This window comes from Lagenorhynchus albirostris, chromosome 1, assembly GCF_949774975.1.
Source record: "Lagenorhynchus albirostris chromosome 1, mLagAlb1.1, whole genome shotgun sequence".
Classification (NCBI taxonomy): Eukaryota; Metazoa; Chordata; class Mammalia; order Artiodactyla; family Delphinidae; genus Lagenorhynchus; species Lagenorhynchus albirostris.
Genome location: NC_083095.1, coordinates 186,026,471 through 186,043,187, shown reverse-complemented (window position 1 = coordinate 186,043,187; position 16,717 = coordinate 186,026,471). Strand labels below are relative to the sequence as shown.

General features: G+C 39.6%; 1 protein-coding gene across 1 annotated transcript in view; it reads left to right on the top strand.

The window, feature by feature from the left end:
- Positions 1–16,717, top strand: part of ITGA8 (integrin subunit alpha 8) — a 181,171-nt gene that overhangs the window by 39,531 nt on the left and 124,923 nt on the right. The window contains exons 8-11 of the mRNA XM_060162498.1: positions 892–936; positions 3,384–3,427; positions 5,094–5,150; positions 8,667–8,719. Coding sequence (XP_060018481.1) covers positions 892–936; positions 3,384–3,427; positions 5,094–5,150; positions 8,667–8,719 — 199 coding nt within the window. The remainder of the gene's footprint in view (positions 1–891; positions 937–3,383; positions 3,428–5,093; positions 5,151–8,666; positions 8,720–16,717) is intronic.

Genomic DNA, 16,717 nt, shown 5'->3' with positions numbered 1-16,717 from the left:
ACAAGCATGTTAAATGTGGAAGCAAATTTTATTCCTCACTTATAATATTTGGCACCTTTTGCAAATTTTCTTCTCTTACTAGCTTCGAGTGGACTCTTAACTTTCTTTTCTTTTGATTCAGCCATTATATGTAGTCTCCATAGTTTCATAGCTGTTTTATAGGCTCCGTGACAATCTCTTGCAAATAAAATATTTTACCAGTCGTAGATACTATGTATTAGTGAGGATGCCCAGTACTACCTGGGCAACATGATGATGACCGTTTCCAGTTTCTAAAAAGAGCAAGAGACTTTCCAGTTGCTAGAATGTTCTCAAAATTTATTACGTGCAAACCACACAATGCCATTTCATCACTATCGTTTGCCACCTTTGGTATCGTATCGGCATTTTGATTCCTTGATGAACTTTTAAAAACTGTAGTTATCTTTTATCACCTCGTCTCACTTTAGAGCCAAGTGAAGTTTGTGGGAAATCATCATTAAAGGTATTAGGAAGTAGGCCCTGTAGGTGATCAGAACTTGCAGAACCTGAGCACGAGAGATACCTCTCCGAGTAAGTATGTCTGATTATGATGAGTCAGCAACCCCTAAATGCAGAAGTCACCATTCACACGTCGAGGTGGGCAATGAAGCATTCCTACTTCTAAAAGGGACCTCAGAATCCGAAGGTGTTGCCAGGCTCAGAAGAAGCAGATCTAGTATGCTTCCAAGATTTAGTATAAATCCTGGTTTGATTAATTTTTCTCTTTGTAGAACCCTAAACTTCTATGTGATAGGATTTGTTGGCATTTCTGCACAAGGTACTACTATGGTAGCGCCTTCATATTTCTAGATACAGATCATTTGTAAAGGCTTCAAACGTGTGATTCGCTTGTTTCTTGCTTTAAAACAGGATATTCAGTTGCTGCTGGGGAATTTACTGGGGACTCTCAGCAAGGTGAGAAACATTGTTGAAATGAAGCCCTCTGTTGGATTGGCCAAAACATTCGTTCACGTTTTTCCATGCGATGTTACAGAAAACTTGAACGAACCTTTTGGCCAGCCCAATATAAAACACGGGGAAAAGTGCAGTGACCTAAAAAGCTCTTTTAGGACTGTGATTTTTAAACAATTCTGAAACTTTTAATCAGCCCTACATTTAATAACTCCTTTGTGTTATAGCCATTATGAGGCTGCAGGCCCCAAAGTTACTAGTGTGATGGCTGATTTTTTTTTTTTTAAACCAAATTCTTAATGTTTGTGGGAAATGAGAAGCCGTGGTTGCCAGGTACCTCACTTGGTATAATCCCCTTAGTCTTTCCTGTTTGGCAAGCCTGATCCCGAAATCAGTCAGCTCTGTTCTACCTGACTGTGGTCTGTTTTTAGGTGCCCCTAGTAAACGTCCATACCTGTGTCCAGGAAGCTGGAATGCGGTGTAAGGTCTACAATCTACTCAACACTCAACATCTCTATTTGAATGGTGCTTCCAAACTTAATAAGCTTATACCTGAACTCCTGATCTTTCCACTTAAACATGCTCTACCCTCCATCAGCTCCATCTCAGTAAATGGCAATGCCATCCTCCGAGCTGCTCAAGCAAAAAACCTTGCAACAGCCTTGGACTGTGCTCTTTCTCTCACACCCCATCCATATCTAATCCATGAGCAAATGCTGCTAACTAAACTCAAAAGACAGCCAGGATCTGCCTACTTTTCACCTCCTCCACAGCCTCCGCTCTGATCCAAGTGCCCATCAGCACTGTGGCAATAGCCTCCTAACTGATCCTCTTTGCTTTCATCTTGGCCCTCCTGTGGTCTTCCCTAGATCCAGCAGCCAACGTGGTCCTTGAGGAAGAGAAGTCACGTGGTGTAACTTCTTGGCTCCCAGTGATTGCCCAACTCATTCTGTCTAAAATCCAAGTCTTCACAATGACCTAAAAGACTCTCTTCATGAGGCCCCTATTTACTCTGACCTCAGCTCCCAGTCCTTTACCCCTGACTCCTTCCAACCACTCCAGCCACCCTGCCCTCCCTGCTGTTCTCTGAATACTCCAGACACACTTCTACCTCAGGACCTTTGCACATGCTATTCCTTCTGACTAGAACATACTTCTCCTAGATCTCCATAATATTTACTCCTTCACTTTCTTCAGGCTTTGGTAACATGTCATCTTCTTGCCAAGACCTTCCCTGACCACACCAATAAATCATAATTCCTTCCGCCTCCCAATTCCAGCACTCCCAGTACCATTTTACTGCTTAGTTTTTCTGCTCTATACTCATCCCCTTCTAACATGACATTTGACTCTATTTTTCAAATTGACTGCCCCTTCTAGCTCAAGTATAAGCTCCATGAGAGCAGGGAATTGTGTCATTGCTCCGTGCTGTATCCTATGTTCGCAATGAACATTTATATGTTGATTGAATTAGAGTAAATTTACTACTGAAAAGTCCAACATCTAGGCCCAAATGGATCTTCTCTGATGATTAACGCTCCAACAGCATGAGCGTCCAACTCTGCTAGAGTTTATTACATCAGATAGAATTAATGCTAGAATTTGTGCTATACCTTTAGGACCAGGTTTGGGCGAAGGGAAATTTGAATGGAAGGGGACTCTTTTCCAGGCCCCCTTTCTTTAAATTAAACTAAAATGTTGACCCCAATGAAGCAAAGGATAGTTTAGATTTCTAGAAATGAGAGCTGGAAAGAACTTTGATAATCAGGCAGTTCCAACTCCCATCTATCGTAGGTGACTGGAAAAAATCAGTTTCAGTGATTGATCCCGGGTTTATGGCAGACCCAAGGACTGAAACCACTATTTCCTGAATCTAGAGCCATATCACTGTGCATTGGAATATGCTCCCCGCTTTTCACCAGAGTTGCTTTTTCTACCTCTATTATTGAAGCTTCCCTTCCTCGCATACCCTTGGCTTCCAGGTTGTCCTATAATTCTGTTCCAGGGGGCAAGACTCAGTCATTTATGGTATGTGGCTTTTCTTTAGGTAACTGAAATTGTTTGAACACATTAGTGGGACAGGAGCTGTTACTTTGTACACTAGTACAAAAGACTAGGACGAAAGACAGTGAAACCTGGAGAAATCAGAGTACGAGGTTTAACTGACAAATCACACACAGATCTGAGAAGCCAGGCTTATGTTCTGGAGGCAGAAACACATGGAGAATGTGATGGAGACAGGTAAATCTCAAAGTACGACTTTGGGTCTTCTGTTTTCTTTCATCTGTAGCAGAAGCAAAAGCCAGTGCGAAACTGTGGCTTCAAACCTCCATCTCTCTACAGGATCCATGATAGTTACTCATTTAAGAGGCACCCTCTTTAGCTGATTTGTTGTATAGCTTTACAGTGTACTATGCCACTCACTTTGTAAATGACTATTTCCATCACAGAATTGGTTGCTGGGGTTCCCAGAGGAGCACAGAATTTTGGATGCGTGAGTACTAAGAAGGCGTTCCACGCTACATTCTCTACATACGCAAAGAAACATTTTGCTGCATACAGTTTTCAAATCTTTTTAAATGCCCTTTAATAGTGAGCACTACTGATCCATGCTTGTTTGCTTACGAAAAGGGAGGTTAGATTCTTTTCTGATCTGGGTGCAGGATCAACTCCATAGTCTGCGGGACCCAGTGTAAAGTGAAAATGCCTAGCCCCTTGTTCAAAATTGTTAAGAATTTCAGGACAGTGACAGCTGGGCTATCCAAAGGGTGGGGAGGGCTCATCTGCATGTGGGACCCTTTGTGACTGACTGCACGGGTCACGTGCCCATGAAGCTAGCCTAGCCCTATGCGTGTGCATAATCTGGGAATAGTTGCAGAGGATCCCATTGTTGATGTGATCAGCATTTTAATATGTCCCATACGGTGGACATAATAAGGTCAATTGTTATTTCACTAGTGTATTAGTTTGCAAGGGCTGTCACAACAAATGACCCCAAACTGGGTGGCTTATTCTGTCACAGTTCAAGAGGCCAGAAGGCTGAAATCAAGGTGTGATCGGCACGGTCACATCCCTCCCATGCATGTAGGGGTGGATTCTTCCCGCCTCTGCCAACTTCAGGTTGCCCTGCCTTTCCTCGGCATGTGGGAGCTTCACCTGAATCTCTGCCCCGGTCTCCATATGGCCTTCTTCCATCTGTGTCTATGTGTGTCCTCTCCTCCTCTTATAAGGACACCAGTCATTGGACATAGGGCCCACCCTAAATCCAGGATGATTTCATTTCAAGATCCTTAACTTTACTTATTTCATCTACAGAGACCCTATTTCCAAATAAGGTCACCTTCTGAAGTTCGGGATAGACATGAGTTTTGGAGGGATACTATTCAAACCCATTACAACTAGTTACCATAAAAATAGGAAAGGAAAATAAATCGACCTTATGAAAGGAAAAACATATTTTAAATAATGTTTAAGTCTGGTAAACTTATAATATCTATAGATTTTAGGTTGTCTGGATAGAATTTTTTTTTTTTTTTTTGGTACGCGGGCCTCTCACTGTTGTGGCCTCTCCCACCGGGGAGCACAGGCTCCGGACGCGCAGGCCCAGCAGCCATGGCTCACGGGCCCAGCCGCTCCGCGGCATGTGGGATCTTCCCGGACCGGGGCACGAACCCGCGTCCCCTGCATCGGCAGGCGGACTCTCAACCACTGCGCCACCAGGGAAGCCCTGTCTGGATAGAATTTAAAAGGAATATTTTTGCTACATGGATAATACTTTAAAATTTCATTTTTTTGCAGAGAACCATAGTCATCAATTTCTCATAACAGCAAATGCACAGAAGTGAAACTTAGATTAAATTTTTGATTAGATCAATTAACTGACTATCAGATTAGGTGCTCTCAGTGTTCCTGAATTCAGATTTCTCTACATCAGATTAGTAAGCATGCATTTTGTCTGAAAGGATCCCAGATTTCACCATAAGCAAAAAGTTCAGTTGGATTTTTTAAAGATCGTTCCTTTGGGCTTATTATTTTTTACATACAGAGCTAACCATTTATGACTCCTCACAAAAATTTTAAAGTGATTTAAGTTAAACTTTTTAAAAAGTGCTCCAATTCTATGCCAAATGATGTAACCTATCTAATTTCTATGATTTCAGGTTTCAATCATTAACTCTACAGATATGACCTTTATTCAGAATTTCACTGGTGAACAGGTGAAGACATTTTAGAATCAAATAATGAATGTCACTCTGCACTAACAGTATATTGTAATATGTTATTTATTCATTCATAAAATAAATATTTACCGAGCACCTACTATGTGCTGGAAACTCTTCTGAGCACTGGGAGTGTAACCAAGTAGCAGACAGACAAGATCCCAGCTCTCATGCAACAGTCCGGGGGAGGCTGATGGGGGGTGACAATTAAGAAACAAGTAAATGCCCACGATGATTTCAGAAAATGATAAGGGATGTACAGGCAGAATATGCTCCCTAAAAGCCCAAAAGCCACTAACTGCTGAAATCCGAGAGCAATCCTGTTATGTTGCGGTCCTTATGTAGTGTGCGCGGTGATGAGTTCTGAGTACCCGCCTTCCCCCCGAGAAGACACAGGCTTCTTGTAGGTTTCACATGTTGGTCAGTCAGTGGGTCTGGGCTCTGCCTTCCTGTCCTCACAGTGACTGGAACCCTCCCCAATCCCAACATTATATGGAAGATAAGCTCTCTGGTTCTGGTCCCTTCCCCCCAGGGGGTAGGTATGGCCCCGTACCCACTGTCACTGGCTGGGGTCTTATTATCAATGGGTCAGTTGCCTGCAAACAGGCTGCTGTCATCCTCCTGACGTAACACGGCCTGAGGTCACACTTCATTCACTACCCTGGGTTTCCTGGGTTTTTGACCTGTTGAAATCTGTCACATTTCTTTAAAGGATGAATGTGATACTCCCGTCTAAGGGAGCCAATTGTGAGTTGAATTCATTTCTCTGGTCAACCAGTTTCCTTTACTAACCACCAACCCAGGGTAAGGAGCTTCTAGCAAGCCTCACACCTGACTCCAGCCAAGTTACATCTTGGCCCACGGGATCCCAGGAGGATCCAGGTTTAAGATCCTGAAATGCTCAACTCTTAGCTACACACAGAAATTTGGAATCATATATTTGTCAAGCAAATAGAGTTTTTTGAAGAACACAGAGCATTTTTGACATTTCCTCCCCCAAACTGGGGCTTTAGTCTATCTGTTACTGTGCAATTTTCAACAAAGCATTTAACAACGTCCCTCATGGTACTCTTGTGGTAAATATAGAGGTATAAGGCTGTGATGATAGTGAAGTTGGGTGGATTTATAAATTTTGAACCATGATTCCCAAGTGGTGACAATTAATGGTTTAATGGAAATCTGGCAAGACTTCTCCTTTGTCTTTTCATTTCACATTTTTATCATTAAAAGCTCTTTAAACATTGTTAAATTTGGCCTTTCTGTAACTTCTCATCTTCAATACCACCTAGTTCTGCAATCTTGAACCTCAGAACTTAATACATAAGTGATGAAATTCCTCCGAGTGAAGACCACACAATGCCACCCAGGAATAAGAATTTCACCGTATGTGTTTGGAATAGAGAAACGAGGTGGGAGAACTGAGTTATTGCATGACGCAGCTAAATGAGGCATGCATCTCCTCTGCAAAGAGTACTCTGCACTGGCAGCCATGTCTTAGCCCATGGACTACTATAATAAAAATACCACAGACTGGGTGGCTAAAGCAACAAACATTTATTTCTCACAGCTCTGGAATCTAAGATCAAGGGGTAGGCAGATTTGGAATCTGCTGAGAGCCTGCCTCCTGTTCACAGCCGTCTTCTTGCTGTGTCCTCACCTGGTGGAAGGAGGGCTAGAGAGCCCTCTGGGGTCTCTTCTCTAAGGGCACTAATCCCATTCATGCAGGCTCAACCCTTCGTGACCTAATCACCTCCTGAAGGCCCCACTTCCTAATACCATTATATAAGGAGTTAGGTTTCAATATTTGAATTTGGAGGAGGGGAGGCATAAACAATCCATCTACGGCAACTGTATATGTTTAGAATAGACAAAAAAGGTGGGAGAATTAAATAATTGTGTTACACTTGGTAACTCATCTATTTTTTTCCTCTGCAAAGAGTATCTAGCACCTGGCACCTACTCTGAGCTAAACACTGGTCAGACAGGGCAGAGAGAAGAATGAACAACACAGATGGAACTCTCTGCCTTCTGTGGAGCACACTTTCCAGGGGACTGTAGGCTGATTAAATTTGTAGGTGATAGGAAGCTAAATCGGCTAAATCAGGGGTCCCCAACCCCTGGGCCACGGACTGGTACTGGTCTGTGGCCTGTTAGGAACCAGGCTGCAGAGCAGGTAGCAGCGGGTGAGCAAGCGAAGCTTCATCTGTATTTGCAGCCGCTCCCCATTGCTCTCAGTACCGCCTGAGCTCCACCTCCTGTCAGATCAGCAGTGGCATTAGATGCTCATAGGAGTGTGAACCCCACTGTGAACCGCGCATGTGAGGGATCTAGGTTGCGCACTCCTTATGAGAATCTAATGCCTGATGATCTGAGGGGGAGCTGAGGCGGTGATGCTAGCTCTGGGGAGGGGCTGCAGATACAGATCATCAGTAGCAGCGAGGTTTGACTGCACCGAGACCACAGTAAATCAATTGCTTGCAGACTCATATCAAAACCCTATCAGTGAGTGGCAAGTGAAAACAAGCTCAGGGCTCCCACTGATTCTGCATTATGGTGAGTTGTATATTATTACATTGCAATATATTATATATTGCAATGTAATAATAATAGAAATAAAGTGCACAATAAATGTAATGTGCTTGAATCATCCCAAAACAATTCCCCCCCCCACAACCTGGTCGGTGGAAAAACTGTCTTCCACGAGACCAGTCCCTGGTGCCAAAAATGTTGGGGACCGCTGAGCTAAAGCACTGGATGGCAGAATACGGAACTGAAAAATCTTGGCAAGCTAAAACTATTCGCCAAATCTGAAGACATTATAAACCTTGAAAACATAGGTTGAAAACAAAAATATAAGAGCTAGAATGTAGAGAGATTAGGCACACTGGTTACACTCAAAAAAGACTTAGAAACCTCAGCAGACGATAAACTCAATATGAATTGATACAGAGACGTGGTTTACCCTCAAATTAAATTTTATGCTTCAGTGATATAAAGAGTCCAAAGCAGAGGGTGTCCATCCTACTTATCTTCTCCTGTCAGTGTGTTCATGGGGTATCATCTTTTCTTTGGTATCCCATGTTGTATCCCTAAGAAAGATGGGAAGCCAGCTGAAAACATTTCCATAGGAGATTTCATATGGAAATGAAATTAGATTTATTCTGTGACATTCAAGATTGCAGAACTAGGTAGGAGCATTAAGGACCAGATGTTACAGGAGGACCAATTTTAGCAAAAAGTATTCTAATAGTTGTATCTACAAATTGAATGGGCTTATTGTTGAACATCTCCAGAGGATGTCTGAGCAGATGTCATGGGTGTTGTGAGGGACATTATGCATTAGGTCAGGGGTTAAACTAAATGACTCAAAGACTCTGTCCATGTCCAAGGGTCTGTGAATTTAAATGCAAAAATGTGCTGCAATGTGGCTAATCTTTCAGGGAAAATTGAGAGATGACTATAAAAATGACTTTTTGAGCACAAAATATATCATCTTATGGTTTTCCTTTGCAGATGGCATCTTACTTTGGATATACAATTGCAGTATCAGATGTTAACAATGATGGGTAAGTTTATAAGAACTTCCTCACTCACCAGATATTATATTCGTCCTTAAAGATGTTATATTTTTTCCTTCATGAAATAGATCCTTCCATACTTCCTCAACAAGATCGAGGCTCTCTTAACTTTTTTTTTTAGTCCAGGGCAAAAGGATACATCTACTAAAAAATTCTCTATCATCCTTTCTTATGTCTTTACCACATCTGCCACTTCTAAGACAGGACTATTTTACTTAGTTTTATCTTTGATTTTATGAACTAAATAGTCCTTGTCCATTTGACTTCCATAGCCATTGAAGAATCTGCTCATCTGCCTTCACCCTTTAGCACATGATACTCATAAAACATTTGCACATAAATATTTTTTCTCCTGACAGTGCTTTAACCAACATACTAGTGACTCCCATGCAGAAGATGAAATAATAATATTATTTTTTTCAGTTTATGGCAGTAAATTATAGTTGAGCTTGGATCAAACAGCATGATAAACTGTGGTTGTATTTAAGTTATTACTTCAAAGAAAATTGTTATTAAGCAACTCTCTGATCCATGAAAAGCACCTGACAGATAAGACAAATGATTAAATAAGAAAACCAAAAAATTGAGATGAACTGATTATTCATCCAATAAATATCCTTGGAGCACCTACCATATGCCAGGCATTGTTCTTGGGTGCCCAGAATGTAGCTGTGATGAAGGAAGAATAGGTCTCTGCTTTCATGGAGCTCACATTTCGGTAAGAAGCAAATATCTGAAAAATCTGAACTATGTTCCCTTATCTGGGCTACGTCATGGATAGACATTAGCTATGACCTCTACATAGCTAGAAATGAACTTTATTTATTACACGGTACCGTATGATTGGAGATAAATTTGCTAACTTTTGTACCTTTTGGAAAATAGCTTACTATTCTTTCATTCAACATATATTTCTTGAGCATCTTCTACACACTAGCACTGTTCTAGGTGCTGGGATACAGCAGAGAACAAAACCGAAACCCGCACCCTCATAAAGGTTATACGGTAGTTCGGGTGGGAGCTACAGATAAAAAAATAAATAAGTCAAATAAAGATTATGTTAGATGGTGATGAGCACTACGCAGGAAAAAAACAAAAACAGAAGGCTGGAAGCAATCAAGATGTCCTTTAGTAGGTAAATTGTAAGTATTCTGCGGCCCATCCAGACAATGGAATATTATTCAGTGCTAAAAAGAAATGAGCTATCAAGCCATGGAAAGACATAGAAGAACCTTAAATGCTATTACTAAGTGAAAGAAGCCAGTATGAAGAAGCTTCATACTATATGAATCCACTAGATGACATTCTGGAAAAGACAAAACTATGGAGACAGTAAAAAGATCAGTGGTTGCCAGGTGTTAATGGTGGAAAGAGGGATGAATTAGGTGGAGCACAGAGGCTCTGTAGGGCAGTGAAAGTACTCTGAATGATACTGCAAGGGTGGATTCATGTCATTATACATCTTTCTAAACCCACAGAACGTACACCAGCAAGAGGGAACCCTAATGTAATCTGTGGACTTTGGGTGATGATGATATGTCCATGTAGGTTCATCAGTTGTAACAAATGTACCACCTGGTGCAGGATGTTCACAGTCGGGGAGGCCTTGCTTGTGGCAGGGGGTATACAGGAACTGTCTGTACTTTCTGTGCAATTTTGCTTTGAATCTAAAACTGCTCTAAAAAATAAAGTCTATTAATGAAACTTTTAAAAAAAAAAACAGAACGGGGATAGAAAAAAATTGGGAGGGATGCAATTTTTATTCAGGTAAACAGGGAAGGCCTGGGTGTTAGGTTAGGTGAGGGAGCAAAACACTATATGGGGAAGAGTGTCCAAATTCCCAGCGGAGCGGGGAGCTGCTGGCATAGTCAAGGAATATCAAAGAGGCTTGGAGAGAAAGTCTGTGAGCCGCTTTACACAGCACCACATGGACTCTGCCATGGATAGAATGAGTCTGTTTCCAAGAAGGACACATCATCTTGAAAACCCCTGGAGGAGTCTAAGCAAGGGAGTGGCCTGCACCCACTTTGGTTTTAGCAGCCATGCTCTGTTCATTGGGTCTCCATGGAGTGAGGCCTTCTGGGAGCCCACTGCCATAAGCCAGGCGAGGCAGGACAGTGGCTTGGACCAGAGCAGTGGCAGGAAGAGTAGAACTGGTTGCACTCTGGGTCTATTTTGGAGAACGCAAATCTTATCCTGGATAAGATCTGTGAATGAAATCTTATCCTGGATAAGATCTTATCCTGCAGATAACTGAAAATGAAGTTGCTTTAATCTTCAGCTGTCTGAATTGTGGAAAGGAAGTAACAATTAGGACTACCACTCAAAATGAGCAACCTGGATGGACTGTATCTGTTATCAGAGCCTCTTAGTCATTTAGAAAGAAAATGGTGGAGGAAGAACCTGAGGTCCAAAACATGGCGTACTGTCCAGATACAGGAAGCCCATTCTTTAGTGAAAACAAAAAGTCCGACACTGACCCTTGGGATAAGTTAGACACATTTCCTTCAACAGATAACAACACGACACGCATGAGGGCTTCTCTCCTGGGAGCCAGGCAGCATTTTTTAGGGCACAGATCACCCAGCGTGTTTCGTTCTGTAGTTCACTCCCTTTTCAATCCTTTCAGCTTCCCCCCAGTGTCACAATATGCCCTGCAGGGCACCACGACCTTCCTGAAAACACATTCATTCTAGTCTAAAGTTTTGTGACAATGTTTATAGGACTTTTTTTTTTTTTTGCCACATTAAGAAAAAGAAAAGAAAACTTGTGAAAAAAGGACCTCTTTGGTTTCAAACAGGAATTTTCCAGTAATGATTTGTTCTTTCTTGATGTTCTTAAAAATTGCTATGCACATCATTTCTTTTTATTGGGTAGTATATTCTGAATTCTTTAGACTGCATTGAAAACTACATCTATTATCTTAATATTGTCATTCTTAAAGAAAAAAGTACCTATAGATTCTCAGTCTGTATATTGTTTGCTGCTCTAATAACTTAGATGCAACGTACATTCATGTTCCCATAATCAATGAGTGTGCTCTGGAAGCCATTGAGAACATTGCATCCCAAATAAAGATAGAGAACTCACGTGAAGTCTGAGATTACAATAATGCATATATAACTTGCCATCATTTTTGCAGCACCTGTTTTTCTAGAACAATCACTTGATATTGTTGGCTTTCAGATAGACACAAATAGGGAAAACATGGCATCTTGTGTTTCTAGGTTTATACTCGATCCCAGGACGGGGGCCTGAAAACCACTAATTACTGTGACAGCCCATGTCCTCACCTCCTGGGGTGGATATTCATCCCCAGGGAAGGTACAAAACAAGCCATCAGGGCAGAGACAAAAACCTGTAATCCCTCAGCAATTTTAGCAGAATGAGGGAAACAAAGGCAGTAAATCTTGCACGTGTCAGTGACTTTTCCTAAGCTCCTGTGATGGCTCCAAGCCAGGACACGTGTGGCCTTGTTTTGAGAGAGAATGCTTTTGTCATTCTCAGTTTCTGACAAGATTTCCATCAGGGACCCTAAGGCTAGAATGGGATTTGCAGCAAACACAAAGCTCTATCTCAAATAAAGTTTTCCTGGATATAAACCTCAGTTGGTTACCAGTTTGAAATGCAGAAATCTTGATTCTCCATTGAAACAACTGAAGAACTTAACATGCTATTAAGCAATCACATTTTATCTTTATCATGAATGATTAGCAGACAGTGATTTTATTTCTTTCAAAGTACCTTTATGTGTAATAAGTCTAATAGCACAGGACAATCTGTACTACAATCCAATGAAACTACCTAACATTCACCAATGAGGAAACCGAGACACAAAAGTCAAGTGACTTGCCCAAGAGCACGCACTAAGCAGGGGAAGGTCTTGATTCGTTCACAGAACTTTTGCTGACTTACCTTATAAATTTTTTGTTCACTTATATACAGAGAACTCTTTACTAAGCTCTATAAAATACCTAGTAGGAAAGCATATATAAAATTGCAGTCTTCAAGGGTTTAAAATCTGTAAGAATTAAGAATTTTTAATCTAGTAAGTGAGTACAATGACTGACATGCCTCTCATTTACTTTTAAAAATTGGGAAACAGATAAATGAGTATACTTGTCACTGAAGAAATCCAATAATAACCTGTAAAATAGTTTTAAAATTAAAAACTATGTATATTTAAGGTGGACAACATGTTTTGATGTAATATACGTAGTGAGATGATGACTGCATTCAATCTAGTTAACATCTCCATCTATGTGATTCAGTATCAGCCAACTGGGCAGTCCATCCATCACATAGTTACCGTGTGTGTGTGTGGGGGGGGGTGTCTATATAGTGAGAGCACCTAAGATCTACGCTTTTAGCAAATTTCCAGTATACAATATAGTATTATTAACTATAGCCACTATGCTGTACACTGGACCTCTAGAACTTATACATCCTACACAGCTGCAACTTTGTACTTTTTGACTAATATCTCCCCATTTCCCCGATCTCTCCACCCGTGGTAAGCACCACTCTACTTGAATTTCACTTTATAGATTCCACATATATATGCACATATAGACCTATCTATATTCATATTCATGTAAAAACATACAGATATTGTCTATAACATGTATACAGATATACATATACATACACATATAGAATACACATGGATTTCAATGACCTTAAATAAGGGTTGGGGTAGAAGAATAGCATATACATGTGTTTAAGTTTTTACTCTGTTTTGCTCGTTGATAAGAATCTGTTTATTAAGGGTGCATTTTATTAATTTCCATTATTCTTATAAACAAGCTCATACTTCCACTTTATAAAAATATAAAACAATAATTTCAGTTATTTTCACCCAAAGAACTTTAAGCTTGTCTTTGATGATGCTAAAAACAACTGATAAAAAATTCAGTTATGAATGGTTTTCAGCATCATGGCATATAAGAAAAATCAGTTTGTTTGATTATATTCAAAGTAGCCATACTAGGCTGCTGCATTTGACCAAGTCATTAGTTTACCTCATAAATAATTTTAGAGAGTCTATAACTCCAATTTTTAAAAAATTCACAAAGCCCTTTCTAGCTTTCCCAGCATTTATCAGTGATTAAGGAATTATAAATGAGCATTCATCAGCAGAGTTTCATAATAGAATTGAGATTTAATTCCCTTTCTTTACCCAATTTCTAATTTTCCAGTAGCCTTTTTTTTTTTTTTAATAGCCTGAATCTTTCAAGTTTTGGACCTGAGTGGATGTTGTACAGTGACTCGGAATAGGATTGAGAGCATCACTCATCTAGTTGATCATTCACTGTTCAGAAGTTAGGACTCACATTTTGTGGAATTGAACCAGACTTCCCTCTCTCCATCCGAGAGAGAACTAAGTACTATTGTACGTGAGACTACCTAGTGAAGTTTCTTTCACAGTGTATGTCATCCTCTCTATCCACTGTGCAACAAAAGCGAAGTCCCTACAAATGCTCCAAAACCCACCATCAGGGAAAACAAAAAAAGACAGTGTCGTTAAGTAATGTGACCAAATAAATAAACTGGTGGGGATTTCTCCAATATTTTATTTAAAAAAATCTCCAGGTGTTACGAGTGGACTGCAAAAGTTTAGACCAAACAGTTAACGTGCTTGCTGGTTGGTGGTTGATCTTGTCAAGCCTGTGACTATTTTGTAAAACATAAACAAGCTGGTGAACTTAACTTCAGTTATCTTAAGATAGCCAGAACTACAAAATCTTTCAATGTAAACTCTGTTAGGAATTTCTGGACAAATTTAACAGCAAAGGGAGATAGTATTTTCCTCTTGAACCTAAACAAGCAAGTCTGTTTTTTTATTTTCTTATGGCTTTTTGAAACAATATATTCATACTATTTCAGAAATTCAAAGAATTACAGTTTAATCCATTGGATTGTTTTAGCCTCTGCGGGTCCAAAAGGAACTAAATTTAGAGTCTTAGCAGTTAGTTAACTTGAGAGCATTTTAGAGAAAATTTATTTGAAAGGAAGCAGCTTTGAGTAACTGTGTTTTGGTGCTAGATTTACTCCAAGTGGGTTCTCTCATAGAAGAGAAATCATTATGATTCAATTAAGTAGAAAATCTAGAAAATTAAAACATAAAGAAATTGCAAATTAAATTGATTTCTGTAACATAAATGATAAGCTATATTTGTTCTCACCTATCATAAAACAATTATATGGATTAGATATCAATTCTAGTATACAGCCTCCTAACCTGCATTCTCTTAATAACTACATTCTGCGAATCAGTCACAGGCATTAGCATGCACTATGGACTATTGTGAAAAAAGAAGAAACAGAGAACTTTATATGTTAAATCAACATATTAAACACCATTTGGCTGCAGAAAACTTGAATTCAGATTCTTCATAATGAATATTCTCACTGATGGGTTCCCTCATCCCCCCTCTCTGTTTATCACTATATTTATGCTTTGCTCCTCAGGGAAATATTTATCATGTTTTGTCTCAAAGAACATGTGAAAGAATGAGAACCTGCACCTTGCACTGTATTATTAGAGTGGACATAATACTTTTTTAGACATAAAAAAGAGACAAAAATAAAACCTGTGTGAATGCTACATAGAGATGTAAAGAAAACTCTGCTCAAATATTGGACATTTCAGATAAGATGAAATTTAGCGTGTATATCCTACTTTTATAAAATGCCTTTACATAATAACTTAGATCTCATCCAAACTACCAACATGACACAAACAGAAAAGATGGTTTTTAGTGAAAACCTCACCATAAATATTGATTCACCATTATTCTTTCTTGAGATTACATGTATATGTATAAAATATGATATACTTTATATATATTATATATTCTTAGAATGGCACCCAGTCTGTTACACAACTACTTTTTTGGAAGCTCAGTAAAGAACGTCTTTACTAATAAATATTTTTAAAACTTTAAACTTGAATTGGGTATATTCTAAAAAAGGATATGACAAGTAAATTTTGAAATAGCCTAATAGCACACATGGCCTACCGCAATGGTCTTTCAATGAGTTTTTGGCCCTGTGGGATCGTAATCAGAAATACATTTAACATTGCAACCCACTACGTACACACAACTGAAACAAAAGGTTTCATGGAACAGTATTCATTCTTAGTATGTGTAATGCATTGACTCATATTTTCTATTGTATTCTATTTCATTTTTATAATTGCTTGTCAAGGCCCATTAAATTGATTTCACAATCCACTAATGAGTTGCAAATCAAGATTTAAAAACACCAGCCTAGACAATAATATATATTGTGACTCTTAAGTGGTACTGCTAACATAAAATATTATTGACACTAAATGCAAAATATTGCACAAGGCACATTGAATCAATTGAATCCAAGACAGTTATTGTCTCTAAGCTTTATGAGAACACAATTATAAATTAAGAACAAATGTCTTTCTCCTTTTTTGGCGTTTAGAGCATTTTAGAAGCCTGACACTTAAATATCTAGGGAAATCTATTTCTACGAAAATAAATCAACGTTGTCACAATAGTCCAAGAATCCAAAGATCCCATGGATGTGCTAATCTTTCACAAGCATAGGTCTTTGCATTTCTAGAACTCCACAGTGTTGGCAGTGAGAAACATAGTGAGGTAACGTGTCAGTCCCATCATGTCCCTCAGGGACCAACTGTATGGCTTTGTTCCTTCTGTTGAGAATGAGAAAATGGCCCTGCTCAATCTCTGCACTAGAGAACCAGTGGTTTTAGACGTCTTTGAACTACAAGGCAGCAACACACACAATTAGGTGTTTAACAAATGTCTCTTCATACTGACAATAATAATAACAGAAAGAGAGGCAACCAGGTTCCTCCAGGGCAAAGCCTGAGGCCTGGAGCAGCCCCAATCCCTGCCTTACTCTTGGCCTAGACAGAGCACAGAAGCACGGCAAGTAAATGCATTTGGAACTTTTTTTTTAAGATTTTTTTTTTTTTTTGATGCG